A 22,008-nucleotide genomic window follows, 5' to 3' on the forward strand; every position below is an offset into this window, starting at 1 on the left:
GTGATGAAGTTACTGTAGTTCTCACCTGACCATTGTTGCCATCATCGTCATCGGTAGCCATAAGGATGGTGATGACGGCGCCCACCTCGCTGTTCTCTGCAGCTATTGCCTCGTAGGTCGTCGACGAGAACCTTGGCGAGCAGTCGTTCACGTCCATCACCTGCACCACACCATACAAGCGGTCACCTTCCTCATACTGATTCTGACCCTTTACGAAATTGTCCCACCTACGTCACCATCATAATGAGTCACATGTTCCAGAAGTGTGTGTGATTATCAACCGTGTCATAATAATATGACTTGGTTGTCACACCATGTGACACCGCATCCAGCTTTCTTATGGTGAATTAACGTGCAATTCTTGGAAATAATTATGATATGCTGTCGTTAAAGAGCAACATTTGGGAAGGTGTCAGTAACTATTACGAATACAAACTAATGGTTACCTCAAAAAATATTAATTAAGATACGATGATATTAATTATATGTCTTGTAGATCCACAGTGATGACCTGAAGAAGATAAATCTTGCTAAAAACTTACAGGAAAAAGAAAACACTGCAGCACCAGTGTGTCTGTGTGTGTATACTGAATATGTTACAGGGAACTTGTGTAACCAGTGCGTTCATGAAATCCAATTTTTTTTAGTAAGTTATATGCAATTACTGTTAGGTTAAGTAATTAAATACAGTATAACTTATTAAAAGTTTCAGGGATTTCATAAAATCAGTAGTTACACAAGTTTCCAATATATATATATATATATATATATATATATATATATATATATATATATATATATATATATATATATATATATATATATATATATATATATATATAAAAGAACATAAGAAAATAAGGAGTCTACAATAGGCCTGTGCATGGCAGCTCCTGTCGAGAGTTACTACCACTCTCTCTCATCCATGAATCTATCCAGCCTCCATTTGAAACTTTCCAGCGTTCCAGCACTTACTACAAAGTTGCTAAGCTTGTTCCACTCGTCCACCACCCTATTTGTGAACCAGTTCCTTTCTGTCTCCCCCTAAACCTAAACTTATCCAACTTAAATCCGTTGCTCTGAGTCCTCTCCTGCTCGGATATTATAAGAACTTTATCTATAACCCCTATATATATATATATATATATATATATATATATATATATATATATATATATATATATATATATATATATATATATATATATATATATATATATATATATATATATATATATATATATATATATATATATATATATATATATATATATGCTGATAACCACAAGGAAAGAAAGAAAACACGAAGTTCCTTCCTTGTGGTTATCAGCATATACCTGATGAAAAACTACAGTGATTTACTTGCATATATATATATATATATATATATATATATATATATATATATATATATATATATATATATATATATATATATATATATATATAGCTGTATATATAACATCTTGACTAAGATGGGTTTCTTTAATCCGTTTCGGAAAAATCATTTTCCATCATCAGAGCCTAGAAAACAAAAAGTTTTGAAAAAGTTTTAAAAATACAGGTGATATAAAATAAAAACATAACATTAGACGAAAATTTACCTACCATAAAATTTAAAGAAAGAAAAGATTTAGGAGTAATGATAAGTAGGAATCTTAAGCCAAGCAAACAATGTGTATTTGTTCGAAACAAGGCTAATAAGGTACTCGGGTTCATACAATGGAGTGTTAGTTACAAGACTAGAGAGGTTATCCTAAAGCTATATCTTGCGCTTGTGAGACCTCACTTGGATTATATAGTTCAATTCTGGTCACCGTATTACAGAATGGATATAGAATCCCTAGAAAGAATTCAAAGGCGAATAACAAGACTAATCCCGGGCATTAGGAACCTTGAGTACAGAGACAGGTTAAAGTATCTTAATTTGCACTCCCTAGAGAGACGTAGAGTGAGGGGCGACCTGATAGAGGTGTATAAATGGAAGTCAGGGCTAAACAAAGGCGTTATAACAAAGGTACTCAAACTATCCAACCAGGAGCGAACTCGTAACAATGGCTTTAAATTAGACAAATTTAGATTTAGGCGCGAGATAAGTACACATTTGTTTGGAAATATAGTAGTGGATGAATGGAACAAGTTACCAAACACCATCATTTAACTCGAATACGCTGGATAGCTTCAAACGTAGATTGGATGGATATATGAGTGGTAGGGGTTGGGTGTAAATGGGACTGCCCAGTATGGGCCACTAGGCCCGCTGCAGTTTCCTCCATCCTTGTGTTCATATGTTCTTATGTCATGTTTTTGACCAGACCTCATGCTTTTTAAGGTCACCCTGGGAACATAAGCCACTCTCAATCCTTGTAATTAATTTGCCTCTAAAGATGTCTTGAATAAAGACTAAAACTAAGGTGCTCCATTGTATCCCTTTTTCCTGTGTGATTTTATCAATATATATATATATATATATATATATATATATATATATATATATATATATATATATATATATATATATATATATATATATATATATATATATATATATATATATATATAGTGTGTGTGTGTGTGAGGACTAACCACAACAGAGATGGTCATATAGTCAAGAGCTGGGGGTGTGGAGAGCGTGTGGTTGGTGACCGTGATGCGGTGGATGCGTCGCCGCTCATGGTCCAGGGCGCGTCGCACCACAACCAGCCCAGTCGGTGTCACAGCAAAAGCTCCAGAAATCTGGTGGGAGCCCCCCGTGACCTCCACCTGTCTCTCTGTTGCTTCGTCTGCCAGGATGGAGTACTGCACCGTCTGCGGCCCCTCCATCCACAATGACGTTATTACAGTACCTGTAACACACACAGTTATTATCACATTGTGAACTATGAATTGCGCATCGCTTGTACTTTTCTATAAACTCCTACTAATAAATAAACCTTGCTTACGTGATTAAGGACCTTAATTGATGAAGCAAAGAAAAAGTTATAACACTAACTATATACCAAGCCACTGATAATGAGCACTTCCTCATCCTTCACAGAGTCGTATCTATATACAGCACAGTCGACTATTTTATGAGCTGAGAAAAATTACAAATTCTTCACGAAAGACTGAGGCCCGAATTCAGAACAGTGATTTCAAACCGCATATAGGTTTAAACCAAGGATCGAGCCAAGATTGAAGATTGTTGGTATTCAGAACACTGGCTTGAGCTAACACAAAGATTCAAACCGGGTTTGAGATCGGAATTGTCGATCCTCACGTTAATCTAACCTGGAAGCAAGTTTGGAGGTCTATCCTTCAAGCAAGTCAACATTAATTTTGACAGAGAGCGCGGTTTTCGGTGATATCATCAAATTGGAAATTTTGTAGAGAGAAGACTGATAGTAGATAGTCAGAATCCTACAATTTTTTATGATGACACGTAATTTAAACAATGATATAGGTTCAACAAGGGAGATTTCCTTGATATGCCATGTTATGGAGCATCTACTTGGCAGACCTGTTGGCTATGGTTCACCTTTACCTCCCATTCATCAGCTGATGATTGGGAGATTCTTCACAACGAATATTTTCCAGGTAAGAAATATTCTGGTTACTGAATGAGTTATAGTAATGTGTTACAACACTTTCGTGTTCAGGATCCATGAAGATCCAGCAGGTAAATGTAAAGAACGCTGACGCTTCTTTATTATGAGTGTTTGTCTTTAGGAAAACTATTTTGATGTATTTTCAATATAATTGAATCAATGCTGAGTTGCATTTTGATTTTAATGTATTGATAAAAGAAAGTATTCTCTTAACATTATTAATCAGGGGAAATGTGGAGTTTAAAGAACAGAAAGAAACCAAAGAACCTGGCCAGGTCACTACGCCCTGCATTGATTCATCTTGCTTTGGTTATGAATATTGACACCTGTCCCGGATTATATCTACAATTTGTATGTAATTGTTCTTCGCCTATGAATTTCTTTGTTATCACATAACAACACAGCCACGTTGTAACACAGTACCATAAATCATTATAATTTAATCATAATTTGATTGTAATTATAATAATAAAAGTAACTTTTGACGTGCAAGGAGAGATTTCTCCTCCTCCGTAAAAACTCGTCGAGTGATAGTTGTCGCCATAATCTTATAAACATTACTCTCGATGGTGATTGGCTGTCGTAATGGTGCAGATGAAACGTGATTGGCTGGAATTTCAGTGTTCGAGTCCTTGCTCGTAACTGAAGAAAAATGCAACAGATTACCCGACCTGGGGCTCAAGCCGATGTTTTAAATATGGGTAATCCACTGCAGGAAATCTCGGATTGAGGAATCCCGATTCGCATGCCTGAGCCGAGCTCAAATCCCAGGCTCAAACTACCGTTCTGAATTCTGACCTGTGAGCTTACGTGTACTATTATGTGAACAATATCTCCTAAGAAATTAAAAGGTGTCTTCCGCACTCTGACACTTCAGTGATTTTGTTAAATATACACACGGATGTAAACAACGTGTCAGAGATACTGGCTTCTGCACACATGTTGAAGTGCAAGGCTGTTCAGTTTACACGTCTACACAAGCTTGCATGTCCTCTGTCATGAATCATATATAATTACCTGAAGTTTCCTGGATATAAATTCAAGATTATAGCAGCTATATTTTACTCACCAACTGGGGCGTCTTCAGTGAGAAAGAACTGGGCATACTGTCTGGCACAGTATGGAGATCGATCATTTGTGGACAGGAGGAAGATGGTGACGGGCACGTCACTGTGGTGGCGTGGAGACCCACGATCCTCACCGCGGATGAAGAACTGGTACACCTCGTTCTCTGCAACACCACCACAACACTACTGTATTCTAATCTTCACCAAGACTACGTGTATTATTTACAGCATAAATACAGACTTAAATAGAAGTATATATTAACAACGAAACATTTTAATAGTATATACTGTAGTTTTAGCGAGACCTCTAATGCAAAGAAAACAAAATGTTATTCTTCATCAACAGGTCATGCACACACACACACACACACACACAAGAAGCCTAACTGCGCTAAAATAATATCTTCTCTTTGTTATGCACAAATACTTGTTTCTACTTACAGAGATAAGAATATGAACCAACACGAACAGAAAGTGAAACTTACCTCGACCTTGGGCACTGAGGGCGAGGGTGACCTGACCAGAGGATGGGTCAACCTTGAAAAGTGTGAGGGCCTCGGAGCTGTTGGCCTCGTACATGTGGTACTGCACCTCGCTGTTCAAGCCCTCGTCTGCGTCGCTCGCCTCAACCTGGGACGAGAAGGAATGTGTGAAAAGTTATGTTGTTGTGACTGTGGTGGTGAAGTGTGGCTATGGTGTGGTAGTTGTTGTTGTGGTGGTGGTGAAGTGCGGTAGTTGTTGTTGTGGTGGTGGTGGTGAAGTATGGTAGTTGTTGTTGTGGTGGTGGTGAAGTGCGGTAGTTGTTGCTGTGGTTGTGGTGGTGGTGAAGTGTGGTAGTTGTTGTGGTGGTGGTGGTGGTGAAGTGTGGTAGTTGTTGTTGTGGTGGTGGTGAAGTGTGGTAGTTATTGTTGTGGGGTGTGGTGGTGAAGTGTGGTAGTTGTTGTTGTGGCGGTGGTGAAGTGTGGTAGTTGTTGTTGTGGTGGTGGTGAAGTGTGGTAGTTATTGTTGTGGTGGTGGTGTAGTGTGGTAGTTGTTGTTGTGGTGGTGGTGAAGTGTGGTAGTTGTTGTTGTGGTGGTGGTGAAGTGTGGTAGTTATTGTTGTGGAGGTGGTGAAGTGTGGTAGTTATTGTTGTGGTGGTGGTGTGGTGGTGAAGTGTGGTAGTTGTTATTGTGGTGGTGGTGAAGTGTGGTAGTTATTGTTGTGGTGGTGGTGAAGTGTGGTAGTTGTTGTTGTGGTGGTGGTGAAGTGTGGTAGTTATTGTTGTGGTGGTGGTGGTGAAGTGAGATAGTTGTTGTTGTGGTGGTGGTGAAGTGTGGTGGTAGTTATTGTTGTGGTGGTGGTGAAGTGTGGTGGTAGTTGCTGTTGTGGCAGTGTGGTGGTACACAAGTTGTTGTTGTTGGCAGTGAAGTGAGCAAAGAATGGTGAGTGGAAAGGTGTTATTTTGATAGTGTTGTGACTGACAAGAAAGTGTGATAACAGTGTGATGATAAAGTGTGATGAGTGATGAAGTGTTGTTGTGGTAATATGGTGAGTATCAAGGCACTGTTGTGGTGGTAGAGAGCGGTGCGTGATAAAATATTCTAAGGGTAGGGAGGGGCAATGTGGTCATTACAGAGTGTTGTATGGTGTAGTAATGAAGTGTTTTGGTTGGTAGTCTGTGGTGAAGAGAGTATGGTGATAAGAGAGTATGGCGATGATGAAGGTGTGATGGTGTGCTAGTAAGACAGTATGGTGGTGGTGGTGGTGGTGTGAGGTACAGTATGGTGGTGGTGGTGGTGGTGTGAGGTACAGTATGGTGGTGGTGGTGGTGGTGTGAGGTACAGTATCTTGGTGAGAGCGGTAATAAGAATTTCTGTAGGTGATAGTGTGTGGTGTTGAGCGTGTTGAAGATGTACAGTAGTGGTGATAGGGTGCAGTGACAGTGATAGTGATAGAGCGTAGTGATGATCAGGTGTCAGGGTTTTAGTGTGGTGAAAAGAGAATTATTCGTAACAGGTTGTGGTGGTGATAGTGTGATGTATGAAGGAGTGTGGTGGTGATTGTATGGGGTATGAGGGAGTGTGATGGTGATTGTATGAGGTATGAGGGAGTGTGATGGTGATTGTATGAGGTATGAGGGAGTGTAATGGTGATAGTATGAGGCATGAGGAGTGTGATGGTGATTGTAAGGGGTATGAGGGAGTGTGATGGTGATAGTATGATATATGAGGGAGTGTGATGGTGATATTATAGGTATGAAAGTGTGATGGTGATATTAGTAGTGTGATGGCGTGGAGGGTAAGTGTGATGGTGATTGTATGAGGCATGAGAGTGTGATGGTGATTGTATGAGGGAGGGAGTGTGATGGTGATTGTATGAGGTATGAGGGAGTGTAATGGTGATAGTATGAGGCATGAGGAGTGTGATGGTGATTGTAAGGGGTATGAGGGAGTGTGATGGTGATAGTATGATATATGAGGGAGTGTGATGGTGATTGTAAGGGGTATGAGGGAGTGTGATGGTGATAGTATAATATATGAGGGAGTGTGATGGTGATTGTAAGGGGTATGAGGGAGTGTGATGGTGATAGTATGATATATGAGGGGGTGTGATGGTGATTGAATGTTGTATTGAGAGCAGGTCATAATAATAGGGCATGTGAGGATGAAAGTGTGTGTGTGTGTGAGACTGTACTGTGAGCACTGTTGATACATCAGTCTGCATCAACGTAGTAATTATGGCTTCCGTAAGACACAATAAAACTGTTCTCTTTATCTAAACACAAAATCTCAAAAAAAAATTTATTACGTTTACTAAGAATACATTAGACTGTTTATTTAATGTTTATTACTTTTTACTCTCTAAACATTTTAAAATTCACAATGAGTTTAAAATAATGTTGAGTGGTCTCTCTTCCAAGGGGTGAGTATGTAAAAGATATGTAATGGAACAACTTGACCTACCTCCAGTATGGTGATGGAACAACTTGGCCTACCTCCAGTATGGTGATGAAACAACTTGGCCTACCTCCAGTATGGTGATGGAATAACTTGGCCTACCTCCAGTATGGTGATGGAACAACTTGACCTACCTCCAGTGTGGTGATGGAACAACTTGACCTATCTCCAGTATGGTGATGGAACAACTTGACCTACCTCCAGTATGGTGATGGAACAACTTGGCCTACCTCCAGTATGGTGATGGAACAACTTGGCCTACCTCCAGTATGGTGATGGAACAACTTGACCTACCTCCAGTATGGTGGTGGAACAACTTGGCCTACCTCCAGTATGGTGATGGAACAACTTGACCTACCTCCAGTATGGTGATGGAACAACTTGACCTACCTTCAGTATGGTGGTGGAACAACTTGGCCTGCCTCCAGTATGGTGGTGGAACAACTTGACCTACCTCCAGTATGGTGATGGAACAACTTGACCTACCTTCAGTATGGTGATGGAACAACTTGACCTACCTCCAGTATGGTGGTGGAACAACTTGGCCTGCCTCCAGTATGGTGATGGAACAACTTGACCTACCTCCAGTATGGTGGGCAGAACAACTTGCCTGCCTCCAGTATGGTGGTGAACAACTTGACCTACTCTCCAGTATGGTGATGGAACAATGACTGGCCTCCAGTATGGTGGCAGAACAACTTGGCCTGCCTCCAGTATGGTGGTGAACAACTTGACCTACCTCCAGTAGTGATGGAACAACTCTGACCCACTTCAGTATGGTGACAGCCAATTTTGACCTACCTCCAGCATGGTGGTGGAACAACTTGCCTGCTCCAGCATGGTGGTGATGGAACAACTTGACTCACTCCCTCCAGTATGGCATGGAAAGGCACCAACTTGGCCTGCCTCCAGTGGCGGTGATGGAACAACTTGACCTACCTCCAGTATGGTGGTGTAAAAACTTGACCTTCATTCAGTATGGTGATGTAACAACTTGGCCTACCTGCAGTATGGTGATGGAACAACTTGACCTACCTCCAGTATGGTGGTGGAACAACTTGACCTACCTCCAGTATGGTGGTGGAACAACTTGACCGACCTCCAGTATGGTGATGGAACAACTTGACCTACCTCCAGTATGGTGGCGGAACAACTTGGCCTACCTCCAGTATGGTGATGGAACAACTTGACCTACCTCCAGTATGGTGGCAGAACAACTTGGCCTACCTCCAGTATGGTAATGGAACAACTTGACCTACCTCCAGTATGGTGGCAGAACAACTTGACCTACCTCCAGTATGGTGATGGAACAACTTGGCCTACCTTCAGTATGGTGGTGAAACAACTTGACCTACCTTCAGTATGGTGATGGAACAACTTGACCTACCTTCAGTATGGTAGTGCCGGGGGCCACGTCGGTGTTGATGTTGGCCTGGTACTCTGGCAGCGTGAACTGGGGAGCGTTGTCGTTCTTATCACGGACGGACACACGCACCACCACGAAGTTGGCTCGCCCACCCTCGTCCGTCACCGACACCCTTAAGTTATGCAAGCTGGTGGCCTCGCGGTCCAGTGGGCTCTCCGTGTATATGTTACCTGACAACAGGGAGGCAGGTACAGTTGGCTCACAGGGGTGCACATTGGATACCATGCATTGTAGTTATATAGATTTTATATCAGTTTCCTCAACGGCTTCACCCAGTACACAGAGCAGCGGGGATCATGAACAACCTCCCTTCTACACCACAGTGTTGCCATGTCTCCTCACAGTCTTCCCTCGTAGGTTTCTTGTGGCTCTGTGTATTTTACTTTTGCTTTTCGTTCTGTAATTTTCTTCTCTTAAAAACATTTTTTTAAAGAAATATTTCCTCATATTTCATACATTCATTCTTATACCAATCCCCACAACTATAGATTCCTTACTGTTGACTATATTTTCTCTTTAGTAAAAATTCAATCTATATAAACAAGAGAGACATTAATGCCATCTGTTGGTAATTAAAACGACCACTACAACAGAAGGTAAATTAAAGTCCTTTCAGTACACCTCGCTAGACTATTGGTTCTCATTCTTTCCACAAATTACGATCATTACAGAGTCAGTCAAATACATGCATCCTAAATGTCCTTCTCTGACATTTAAGGATCCAATTCACCCTTCTAGTTGAGTAATGTGTGTGTGTGTGTGTGTGTGTGTGTGTGTGTGTGTGTGTGTGTGTGTGTGTGTGTGTGTGTGTGTGTGTTTTGCCTCTTGTTCCGTCTCTCCAGCACACTACCCATGCGGATCACTTTTTTTTCTGAAACTTGATTAAAGAATGTTTGTTTTTTAGGAGTGAGGTAACAGCATAGTCGAGTGAGGTGACAGCATAGTCGAGTGAGATGACAGCATAGTTGAGTGAGGTGACAGCATAGTCGAGTGAGATGACAGCATACTCAGTATACTTGAATGAGGTGACAGCATAGTCGAATGAGGTGAGAGCATAGTCGAGTGCGGTGACAGCATAGTCGAGTGAGGTAAGAATAGAGAAGGGTAAGTGAAAGCAGAGTTAAGTAAAGGAAAGGAAGAGAAGGTTTGAGGTGAATGCAGAGTGAGAAGAGTGAGATGAGATGAGAGTGAGCCAGAGTTAACTAGGGTGAGGTAAGGGTAGAGTAGGGTGAGGTAAGCGGAGAGTAGGGTGGGAGGTAAGGGCAGAGTTAGGGTGAGGTAAGGCAGAGTAGGGTGAGGTAAGGGCAGAGAGGTGAGGTAAGGGCAGAGTAGGGTGAGGTAAGGGCAGAGCAGGGTGAGGTAAGGGTAGAGTAAGGTGAGGTAAGGGCAGAGAAGAGGTAAGGGCAGAGAAAGAGGGCAGAGTAGGTGAGGTAAGGCAGAGTAGGGAGGAGGTGAGGCAGAGTAGGTGAGGTAAGGGGAGTAGGGGAGGAGGGCAAGAGTTAGGGTGAGGGCAGAGCAGGAGGGCAGAGCAGGAGGTAAGGGCAGAGGCAAGGGCAGAGTAGGGTGAGGTAAGGGCAGAGCTAGGTGAGGTAAGGGCAGAGTAGGGTGGAGGTAAGGCAGAGTACAGGAGGTAGGGTAGAGCTAGGGTGATGTGGGCAGAGCAGGGTGAGGTAAGGGGTAGAGAGGGGTGGAGGTAAGGGCAGAGTAAGGTGAGGTGGGCAGAGTAAGCAAGGTAAGGCAGAGTAAGGTGAGGTATGGGTAGAGAGGTGATAAGGGTAGGAGAGGGTAAGGCAGAGAAGGAGGTGGCAGAGTAAGGTGAGGTAAGGGCAGAGTAGGGTGAGTGTAGGCAGAGCAGGGGAGGCAAGGGCAGGCAAGGTGAGGGGCGGGCAGAGTAGGTGGAGGGCGTAGAGTGGCAGGGTGGGGAAGGGCAGAGGTGAGGTAAGGGGTAGAGAGGGGAGGTATGCAGAGTAGGGTGAGTAAGGGTAGAGTAGGGTGGAGGTAAGGGCAGAGTAGGGTGAGGCAGAGTAGGTGAGGTAAGGCAGAGAGGGGTGAGGTAAGGGTAAAGGGGTAAGGGCAGAGTAGGGTGGAGGTATGGCAGAGTAGGGTGGAGGTAAAGGCAGGAGAGGGGTGGAGGTAAGGGGTAGAGAGGTGAGGTAAGGCAGAGTAGGGGTGAGGTAAGGGCAGAGTAGGGTGGAGGTAAGGGTAGAGCAGGAGGTGGCAAGGCAGAGTAGGGTGGAGGTAAGGGCAGAGAAGGGAGGTAGGCAGAGAAAGGAGGTAAGGGCAGAGATAAGAGGTATAAGAGGTATGCAGAGCATAGTGATAGGGCAGGGTAGAGAGGGAGGGTCAAGAGCAGGGCGGTGAGTGATGCAAGAAGGTGAGAGTGAATAGGGTGAGTAAGGGCAGAGAGGGTGGGGTATGGGCAGAGTACAAGAGGTAAGGGTAGAGCAAGGGGGAGGTAAGGGCAGAAGGTGAGGTAAGGGCAGAGAGGGTGAGGTAAGAGAGGGGTGAGGTAAGGCAGAGAAGAGGGTAAGGGGTAGAGCTAGGGGAGGTAAGGGGTAGAGCAGGAGGTAAGGGGCAGAGAGGGTGAGGCAAGGGGTGAGAGTAAGGTGAGGTATGGCAGAGTAAGGGAGATATGGTATAAGGAGGTATAAGGCAGAGAGGTGAGGTAGGCAGAGGGTGAGGTAAGGGAGTAAGGTGAGGTACAGAGAGGGTGAGGTAGGGGCAGAGTTAGTGAGGTAAGGGTAGAGTAAGGGGAGGCTAGAGTAGGGTGAGGTAAGGGCAGAGAGGGTGAGGTATGGGCAGAGAGGGTGGGGTAAGGAGAAAAAGAGTGTAGGGGAGGTATGGGTACAGGTGATAAGGGCAGAGCAGAGGCGGGTGGAGTAGGGTGAGGTAAGGGCAGAGCAGGGGGTGGGGAGGTAGCAGAGAGTAGGGGTGAGGTATGGCAGAGAGGGGTGAGTGTAAGGGCAGAGAGGGGTGAGGTAAGGGGCAGAGTAGGGTGAGGTAAAGGCAGAGGAGGTATGGGCAGAGTAGGGGTGAGGTAAGGGTGAGAGTAGGGAGGAGGTAAGGGCAGAGTAGGGTGGAGGTAAGGCAGAGAAGGAGAGGTAAGGGCAGAGAGGGTGAGGTAAGGGTAGAGAGGGTGAGGTAAGGGGAAGAGTTTGGGGGAGGTAAGGCAGAGAGGTGGAGGTAAGGCAGAGAGGTGGGAGGTAAGGGGTAGAGTAGGGAGGTAAGGGCAGAGAGGGGGGAGGTGAAGGGGTAGAGCAGGGTGAGGTAAGGCAGAGCAGGGTGAGGTAAGGCAGAGTAGGTGAGGTAAGGGTAGAGTAGGGTGAGGTAAGGCAGAGTAGGGTGAGGTAAGGGCAGAGCAGGGGAGGTAAGGGTAGAGAGGGGGGAGGTAAGGGAGTAGGGGTGAGGTAAGGGCAGAGTAGGGTGGAGGTAAGGGTAGAGTAGGGGTGAGGTATGTAGAGTAGGGTGAGGTAAGGGTAGAGTTAGGTGAGGTAAGGGTAGAGTAGGTGAGTAAGGTAGAGTAGGGTGAGGTAAGGGTAGAGTAGGTGAGGTAAGGGTAGAGTAAGGTGAGGTAAGGGTAGAGTAGGGGTGAGGTAAGGGTAGAGTAGGGTGAGGTAAGGGTAGAGTAAGGTGAGGTAAGGGTAGAGTAAGGTGAGGTAAGGGTAGAGTATGGTAATTCCAGATGTTAGAAGGGTCAGCTGAGGCCAAGGGGAAGTGAGACTAGATTAATAATAAAGGGAGTAAACTAGAGTGAGGTAAAGAACACATCTAAGGCTCAAGTCTACAGATGGAATGTTTCCTCACCCTCTTTATCTATCTTGAAAGTGCCCTCCGTCGTCTGATGGAGAATGTGATACTGAAGGGCCCCAAAGCCTCCCGCGTCGGGGTCTTGGGCCTGAAGGGTGAGGACCAGCTGGCCCGGGGCTGAGTTCTCGTCCACGCGCCCCTCATACAGAGTTCGCAGGAACCTGCAGATGACCACGCCAATACAGCTTATTACACAGTTTGAAACATATAGAAAGCTCATACATGTTATGATAAGTGTTACGACCCAACTGTTTTATCAGTTCATATAGTCAATGTAAGCCAGTGACTGAAGAGAAAACAGCGTGGTTAGTAACCTTGGTGTGTGATGATTGGAGGGCACGACGGCCAGGTGAAGCCCAGTGAAGGCGACGTGCACACCGTCGCTCACAGACATGTTGAGGTTCAAGGAGGTAACATTCTCCAGCTTGTGCGGAGCCGTCACCGTCAGCAGCCCTGCACAACAACACAAGACAGTCTCATATTAACATGGTTGCCGTGAGAAACAGCTTCAAGCTGTCTACACGTATCAAATTTCTGGATACAGGTAAAGGAGAGACAAAGTCATATCGCTTTCTTTCTTCTTTAAATAATTTCTAACGAAAATTTTTATCAGTGATATATGTGTTTGTTTTCTTCATAACATTAAACATCTACCAACCATAGCTAGGAGTTTTACCTGTGATTGAGTCCATCTTGAAGATTCCTTCTCTATCACCTGAGTGTATGGCGTAGTGGAGAGGCGTGACCTGGCCAGTGTCTGGGTCATGGGCGGACATGGCGGACACAACATGACCTGGCTGTGCTTCAGCGGACACTCGGCAGGAGTAGCTGTCCTGACGCCAGGCGGGAGGGTTGTCGTTAAAGTCCACCACTGTAGCAGGAGGCACTTTATCATTACTCGTGCTCTTAAACACAAGTATATCATTATTTTCCTAAGTAGCGATAAGATACTGCAAGCAGTTATGATCCAACCCCAGTGATATTTGTGTGGTAACTTAAATGAATTATCCAGATGCGTTCTCCCACCATCTGCTAGGTGAGGTAAGTTTCGAACATGATACTCGAGACCTTGGAGGTATTAGGAGACAGTTGACAGTTATATGTTAATTTAACTAAAATATGTCCACTTACCGTTAACAATGACTGTAGCGGTAGATGAGAGCTGTGGTAGGCCAGCATCCGTGGCCACCACAGTAAGGTGGTGCTGTGGCTGCGTCTCCGCATCCAGTTGTCCCGTTAGCGTCACCAGGCCGTCCTCGCCTCGCACGTCGAACACCTCACACCCGGATCTACAGGAGTACATCACCACACCGCCCGTGCCCGTGTCCACGTCAGTCGCTGACACCTGCACACATTGATGATGAACCACAGGATATTATTGGGAGGTGGATTATGCCACGGTGATTTACGGTCCTAGTGGTTATTGACGGATGTTTATAGACAGTGAAACTAACGAGACAAGTGATTTCTTAGTTATATGTTTACAGAAGGGAAATTATGCTCTCCGCGGATATTGAGTTTTGATCCTACTTTTAGGCAGCAAATTATAAGTGATTCATAGTTTAAGTAGGTTGTAAAGAATATTATGATGTTTAATGACATGTAGTTTAGAGGCTGGTAATTCATGACACAGAAGGCGTACATAAGGGTAAATTAATTATCTGGACTGAATGACAATTGAAGCTGCTCTGCGGAGGTTTGGTGTAAGAGGGAATATTCTGAGTTTGATAAATGCACTGGTCATGTGTTGAGAGGGAAGTAGAAGGAGGGAGGAACTGTGAGTGATATTATGGTGGGGAGAATGAACGAACAAACCAGGAGGAACACACCGAGAAATGTAATATTGGTTGGGTGTCTTCAAGAAGGGACAGACATAGGACCTACTTGTTATCTCTCGTATAAGAACATAAGGAAATAAGGAGTCTGCAACAGGTCGGTTGGCCTGTGCATGGCAGTTCCTGTCAAGAGTTACTACCACTCTCTACCATCCATGAATCTATCTAGCCTCCTTTTAAAACTTTCCAGCGTTCCAGCGTTTACTACAAAGTTGCTAAGCTTGTTCCACACGCCCACCACCTTATTTGTGAACTAGTTCCTTCTCTCCTATCTCCCTCCTAAACCTAAACTTATCCAACTTAAACCCGTTGCTACGAGTCCTATCCTGCTCGGATATTATAAGAACTTTATCTATATCTCCTTTATGTATTCCTTTCACCCACTTAAATACTTCTATCATATCTCCCCGCACTCTTCGTCTTTCTAGGGAATGCAAGTTTAGTTTCTTTAACCTATCTTGATATGGAAGGTTTCTAAGTCCCGGAATCATTTTCGTCATTCTTCGCTGCACCGACTCCAGTGAATTGGTATCCATTCTACAGCATGATAAGGGCACCAGAACTGAACTGCATAATCGAGGTGCGGCCTGACTAGCGCAAGATATAGTTGCAATAAGACCTCTGCACTCGTATTACTAACACTTCTAGATATAAAACCTAATACTCTGTTTGCCTTATTTCGAACATTAACGCACTGTTTTCTAGGCCGTAGGTCCGGGCTTACAAGTACCCCTAAGTCTCTTTCACAAGTCGACTTCTCTAGGTTGATGTTGTTAAGGCTGTATACATTGACAGTATTTGTTCTTCCAATATTAAGTACGCTGTACTTGCTGGTGTTGAATTTCATTTGCCATTTTCCTGACCACTCCTGCAGTTTATTTAAATCCTCCTGTAGTGCATTTGCATCCTGCCCTGAATTAATCTGCCGTCCTATTTTGGTGTCATCCGCAAACTTGCTTCTGTCACTGCTGATCCCAGTATCTAGATCGTTTATGTAGATTATGAACAAGAGTGGGCCCAGTACTGACCCCTGGGGAACCCCACTGGTTACACAGCCCCACTCAGTTTTAACACCATCTACGCTGACCCTCTGTGTTCTATCGGTGAACATGATTTTATTAAATTTAAAACTTTCCCCTCGATACCATGAGCCTTAACTTTTCTCAGAAGCCCCTGATGAGGAACTCTGTCAAACGCTTTGCTAAAGTCTAAGTAAATAACATCGTAATTTTCGTCATTATCTACTACCTCGAAGACTTTCCTAAAAAAACGTCAGCAGATTTGTTTGACAAGATTTTCCCTTTGTAAACCCATGTTGAGAGTCGTAGATTAATTTGTTTTAGTCGTAGAATAATTATGTGTCTCTATATGGGTAACTTAACCTAAATGGTCCTTTACTGGTGATTTTTATCTTTGTTTCCTAATTGGTGCCTCGTGAATTAAATGGTGAATTAATTTAGGTGGTTATTAAAGGTGACATTTGGATTCTCGTGGTTTTTAAGGGTTAAATTTGGATTCTCGTGGTTATTAAAGGTTAAATTTGGATTCTCGTGGTTATTAAAGGTTAAATTAGGATTCTCGTGGTTATTAAAGGTTAAATTTGGATTTTCGTGGTTATTAACGGTTAAATTAGGATTCTCGTGGTTATGAAGGGTTAAATTTGGATTCTCGTGGTTATTAAAGGTTAAATTTGGATTCTCGTGGTTATTATAATGTCATATCTGATCTGTTTATTGACAAGTGAATTAATATTGTAATCACACTGTTTGTTCTTAGTCTCAATATATAATGAATTAATGATGGTGGTAGAAGAGGTATGATATATTGTTGTAATTTGTCGTAATTCATTCTAAAGTACCGTAAGTGGTTTATGATGGTGGTGGTGGTTTATGATAGTCGTGGTTTATGATGGTGGTGGTTTTGGATGATGGTGGTGGTTTATGATGGTGGTGGTGGTTTATGATAGTCGTGGTTTATGATGGTGGTGGTTTTGGATGGTGGTGGTGGTTTATGATAGTCGTGGTTCATGATGGTGGTGGTTTTGGATGATGGTGGTGGTTTATGATGGTGGTGGTGGTGGTTTATGATAGTCGTGGTTTATGATGGTGATGGTTTATGATGGTGGTTGTTTATGATAGTGGTGGTTTATGATAGTGGTAGTTTATAATGCAGGTGGTTTATGATAGTCGTAGTTTATGATAGTGGTGGTTTATGATAGTAGGGGTTTATGATAGTGGTGGTTTATGACAGTGGAAGTTTATAATGAAGGTGGTTTATGATAGTAGTGGTTTATGATAGTGGTGGTTTATGATAGTGGTGGTTTAATGTTTTAAGTTATTCATGACACAGATGCAGTTTGAAGTTCTTTTGTGACGGATCGTTTGAGATGGACGGTTTATGAGACATCTGATACATGACTCGTTGGGTTTATAAAATTTCAGTTTCGCTAAGACATAACTAACGTAATGTTCGTTTGTTAAAACATATGTGGCTGATGGCAAGGTAATAGTTACGTTTAAAAAGACATGTGATTAAAACTATAGAAATATTTGACATTGATAATTCTTGAAACATAATTTACGGTAAAAGTGAAAAAGCTAACTTCTCCCATCTGACATTAAAGATGGATGACCAGTACAGGAGTTATTACACAAGTTAGTAAGGTGACTGTTGTTGGCCACTGGTTATAATAGATACATTCGTAGTTAATGATACAAGTAGTGAAGATGTTGGTTAAGGTTTTTTGTAGTCTCTGACGTTAACTATTTATGCGAGTGTAAATCATTATACAAGTGGTTGTTGGTTATGAGGTAGTTATGTAGATGTTATTAGTGATGGCATACGATTGATGACACTTGTTTATGTCAAGAGAGAGAGATGTATGACACACAAGGGTAAGGTAAAGAAGTTCACCTCAAATATAACTTGCTTGAGGGTAGTTTAACTATACTCTAAATGCATTGTCATTATTATCAAGCATTAGCAGTTAATTGATTTACTTTGTTATGCAATTGTCACCTTTAAGACAAAAGATATCTCATAATCAACCTTATATTATATAAACTTACTTTATCACAATAAACATTATAATATACAATATAGATTTACCACAAAATGCTTTAGGATGGTCAGGTATTACAGAATTTCACGCCCTTATAAACGAATTGTGACTCATATGATGCCGAACTGTTTGTCCAGAATTTAACTCAGTGATTATGATGACTGTTACTCTGACCACTGGATGGTGAAACAGATGATGTGTAAGTCACCTGGACGATGGCTTGGCCAGGCGGGGCGGCCTCCGATACACTGCCCTTGAACACGTGGCTCGTGAACTCTGGGGGGTTGTCGTTGACATCTGTGACGGTGACGGTGATATGCGCGTCTGTGTGGCCGCCCGTCACGGGATCCCTCGCCCGCACCGTCAGGTTGTGGGCATGAGCGGCCTCGTAGTCCAGTGAGGCTGTGGTCTGGATCACACCTACAGTCAGAAAGTTGAGGCTTCAATAAAAAGAAACGTCGCGCGTCTCTGAGTAAGAATTGTTATCAAAAGATCCTTTAGTTATACTAAGTTTTAGTCATGAAATAATATAATTTTCAATTGAGATAAAAACTGTTTCTACTAAGAGAGTAATAAGAGTGTGTAGCAATCGTATGAACAGGAAAAACAACAGAAGGTTTTATTTAAGAATTACTTCAAAACTTATCATGATATATATTATGCTAGTAAGTTAAACAACATTGTAAATACTGAGCCTGGCCTTAGACTTACACTTACATTCCTCACAAACATTTAGTTTTTAACCTTGAAAATATATAAAACATAAAATATCAGACTCCATAACATACCTCTAACGACCACTAATTATTACAGATTAAAAGGGAATAAAGTACATACCGGGAAAACAAAGCAACATTCTGGAAAATCATATATCCTGCAGAGTCACACCCGAGGCAACTCCTGGCCAGTTGACATGAAACACAATGTTATCTTTCCACCATGTTTAAGGACCCAACGTTCGCAAGGACCACCAAATATTCCCTCTGATAACACGGATATCTTATGCTAACGTGCACATAAAGCTCATTCTAAAAAGCTACTTCTGCAACGCCAAAGTCTTTTGAAAGGTTGACAAAGGACTAAAAATATTTAAGAAGCAAAAAATTAATAATAAAGTAAACAGTTTACTTTTTACATTTAAAGCGGGGAAAATTGTCCTGGGTTGTGCGTGGTACACCGTGACTGAGGAGGAGTGAGTTACAAATATGTACTGTACAAAATGTGATCTGATGTTACCACATATTCACCTGAAAAGTGTAATTTGGAATAGCGTCATATAACTTTCTGTCAAAAGTTTGTGGTATAGAAAAATCGTTATAAAACCAATATAAAATAATATATAACTATATATTTATCAGTCACTCGGCGCCACATGACCACACACACACCTTGTTGAAGGAATATTTGCTGCACTATAAATTTATACTTGTCATTCAGGAAGAAATGGGAGAGAACAGCCGAATGCCCAAATTAAACTGAAGAATCAAGCGCCATAGTGATCTATTTACATGAGTTAGAGAGGTTGTAACTACTAAACATACTTACAAGAAGATTCCACAGCCTTGTCACCTGAGAAAGCAGACATAAGCCGTGGTAAAGCAGCGTGCTCAACACGTGAGGACAGAGCTTCAAGAGGGATATTAACTCATTACATAATTTAAGACTTATATCCCCTAATAGAGGGATAGGGAGGCATTGTTAAGGATCATAGTTAGTAAGGTGCAGTAGATCATGAGAATAACCTTACAGTCAGGAGCAATATCTTCACGGCAATAACTAGTTACTTTTACACCAACAAAGTTTAAATGAAAGGAAATTCTTTAATAACTTGACAAAAAGTGAAATTTTTTATTTTAGTTTTTTAATGTAAATCTAGTATTAAACTGGTCACATTATATGTTTCTTTATATCACGGATTAATGTGTGTGTGTGTGTGTGTGTGTGTGTGTGTGTGTGTGTGTGTGTGTGTGTGTGTGTGTGCGTGTGTGTGTGTTTTCAAGTGCCAGGACAGGAAACTCTTCGATTAATCTACATTAATTCCCATGTATTAAAAAACATCAACACCTAACAGGAGTGTTACGGTGAGTATTGAAGTGAACAACTGATGGTCTGAAGGACGCTGACCACATGTGACATTACATTAATTACACTCCCCAAACGTTGCCATATAATACATTCTCCACGAGTATCAAAGAGCAAATGATACAATTTTATTTCGGGAACAACTGCTTTACTCATGAGGGAGATATTAAAGGAGTGAGGACAGTAAGGTGGTGTGCGTTGAGGAGCGGCCCATGAAGTTTTGGTGCAGGAAAGACGAAAAGATTAGGTGTTGGAAGTGTAAAACTGGTGAGCCTCCAGCAGTGAATATAACACAGGGGGTGAGACTCCAGCAGTGAATATAACACAGGGGGTGAGACTCCACCAGTGAATATAACACAAGGGGTGAGCCTCCACCAGTGAATGTAACACAGGGGGTGAGCCTCCACCAGTGAATATAACACAGGGGGTGAGCCTCCACCAGTGAATATAACACAGGGGTTGAGCCTCCACCAGTGAACATAACACAGGGGTGAGACTCACCAGTGAATATAACACAGGGGTGAGACTCCACTCAGTGAATATAACACAGGGGTGAGACTCACCAGTGAATATAACACAGGGGTGAGACTCACCAGTGAATATAACACAGGGGAGACTCCACCAGAATATATAACACAGGGGTGAGACTCTGACCAGTGAATATAACACAGGGGTGAGACTCCACCAGTGAATATAACATTAAGGTGAACTCACCAGTGAATATAACACAGGGGTGAGACTCCACCAGTAGAATATAAATACTAAGGCAAACTCCACCAGTGAATATAACACAGGGGGTGAGCCTCCACCAGTGAATATAACACAAGGGGTGAGACTCCACCAGTGAATATAACACAGGGGGTCACCTTTTTATATAAAAATAACTATTTGTATACATAAAATTAAGTCATGTGACCATATCTAAAATTAAGTTTGTAAACAAATGCATTTGATTATAAAATATCACACAACATTGAAAAGATTGTTGCTTCATAATAAATAAATAAATATATATATATATATATATATATATATATATATATATATATATATATATATATATATTCTGATAAAATCACACGGAAAAGGGAAACAACGAGCACCTCAGTTGCCTCTGAAGATGTCTTGAATAAGACGAAAGCTAAGGTGCTCCGTTGTTTCCTTTTCCTGTGTGTGATTTGGATCAAGATATTATATATATATATATATATATATATATTGATTATATGTAGAAGTCCGCGTGCTTTATTGGGCTAATTAATATATATATATATATATATATATATATATATATATATATATATATATATATATATATATATATATATATATATAGAGTGTGTGTGTGTATGGATAGCAATCGTATTGTTAATGCCTCCTTCAATTTACGAAGTTGAGAAGCATCCTTTTCATTCGTGTCAAGGGATGATAACTGTCACACGAAGTGATTTCACGTAAAAAGCTGGATTCATTGCCAAGACACACAGCTATATTTTCAACATGGGGGAGGTGCTGGCCGTCGTCAGTTAGATTCACAAAATAGATATTCTTGGTGTAATCAGCAACAAGAAAAAAAAGACTTTAAATTCAGGTTAGGTTAAACATTTCAATTTGGCTGCTGGACTAGGAGTGAATATATGTGTGTCTGTTCCTTTTATTGTAATTTCATCATATGCCATTATTAACATATAAATATTATGGAAAACATTTGAGCGGTATTAACTCATGTCTACGGTATAAGAAATTAATGTGGAAGATACAACTATTTCATTGTTCCATCACTAATGGTCAGTATTCAAGAAGAAAACGTTTGCATTATATTTTATAATATTAATATTTTGTGGGGGCGGCTGAGCTGCCAAGGTTCATTAAGGTGGACATATTACCTCATAGTCGACAGTGTAATACAGTGCCTCGTCGTCAACACTATGATTTGAAGTAACTGAGTGAGCCTCTCTCAACAGCCACTCAGAGGGCTCGTCACATAAACAACTGAGTGAGCCTCTCTCAACAGCCACTCAGAGGTCTCGTCATATAAACAACTGAGTGAGCCTCTCTCAACAGCCACTCAGAGGGCTCGTCACATAAACAACTGAGTGAGCCTCTCTCAACAGCCACTCAGAGGGCTCGTCACAAAAACAACTGAGTGAGTCTCTCTCAACAGCCACTCAGAGGTCTCGTCATATAAACAACTGAGTGAGCCTCT

At 42.1% G+C, this 22,008-nt stretch overlaps 1 protein-coding gene across 1 annotated transcript in view; it reads right to left on the reverse strand.

Annotated features, from left to right (window-relative positions):
• LOC121875995 (protocadherin Fat 1-like) overlaps positions 1 to 22,008 on the reverse strand; it is a gene marked incomplete at its 5' end in the record, with an annotated part of 192,474 nt that overhangs the window by 32,413 nt on the left and 138,053 nt on the right. Inside the window, 11 exons of the mRNA XM_042380838.1 lie at positions 26 to 160; positions 2,587 to 2,846; positions 4,657 to 4,818; positions 5,140 to 5,284; positions 8,979 to 9,187; positions 12,822 to 12,985; positions 13,139 to 13,277; positions 13,501 to 13,695; positions 13,956 to 14,169; positions 17,929 to 18,140; positions 19,266 to 19,289. Of these exons, the coding sequence (XP_042236772.1) occupies positions 26 to 160; positions 2,587 to 2,846; positions 4,657 to 4,818; positions 5,140 to 5,284; positions 8,979 to 9,187; positions 12,822 to 12,985; positions 13,139 to 13,277; positions 13,501 to 13,695; positions 13,956 to 14,169; positions 17,929 to 18,140; positions 19,266 to 19,289 (1,859 nt within the window). The remainder of the gene's footprint in view (positions 1 to 25; positions 161 to 2,586; positions 2,847 to 4,656; positions 4,819 to 5,139; positions 5,285 to 8,978; positions 9,188 to 12,821; positions 12,986 to 13,138; positions 13,278 to 13,500; positions 13,696 to 13,955; positions 14,170 to 17,928; positions 18,141 to 19,265; positions 19,290 to 22,008) is intronic.

This window comes from Homarus americanus, unplaced genomic scaffold (genome assembly GCF_018991925.1).
Source record: "Homarus americanus isolate GMGI-L3 unplaced genomic scaffold, GMGI_Hamer_2.0 scaffold19952, whole genome shotgun sequence".
NCBI classification, from domain to species: Eukaryota; Metazoa; Arthropoda; class Malacostraca; order Decapoda; family Nephropidae; genus Homarus; species Homarus americanus.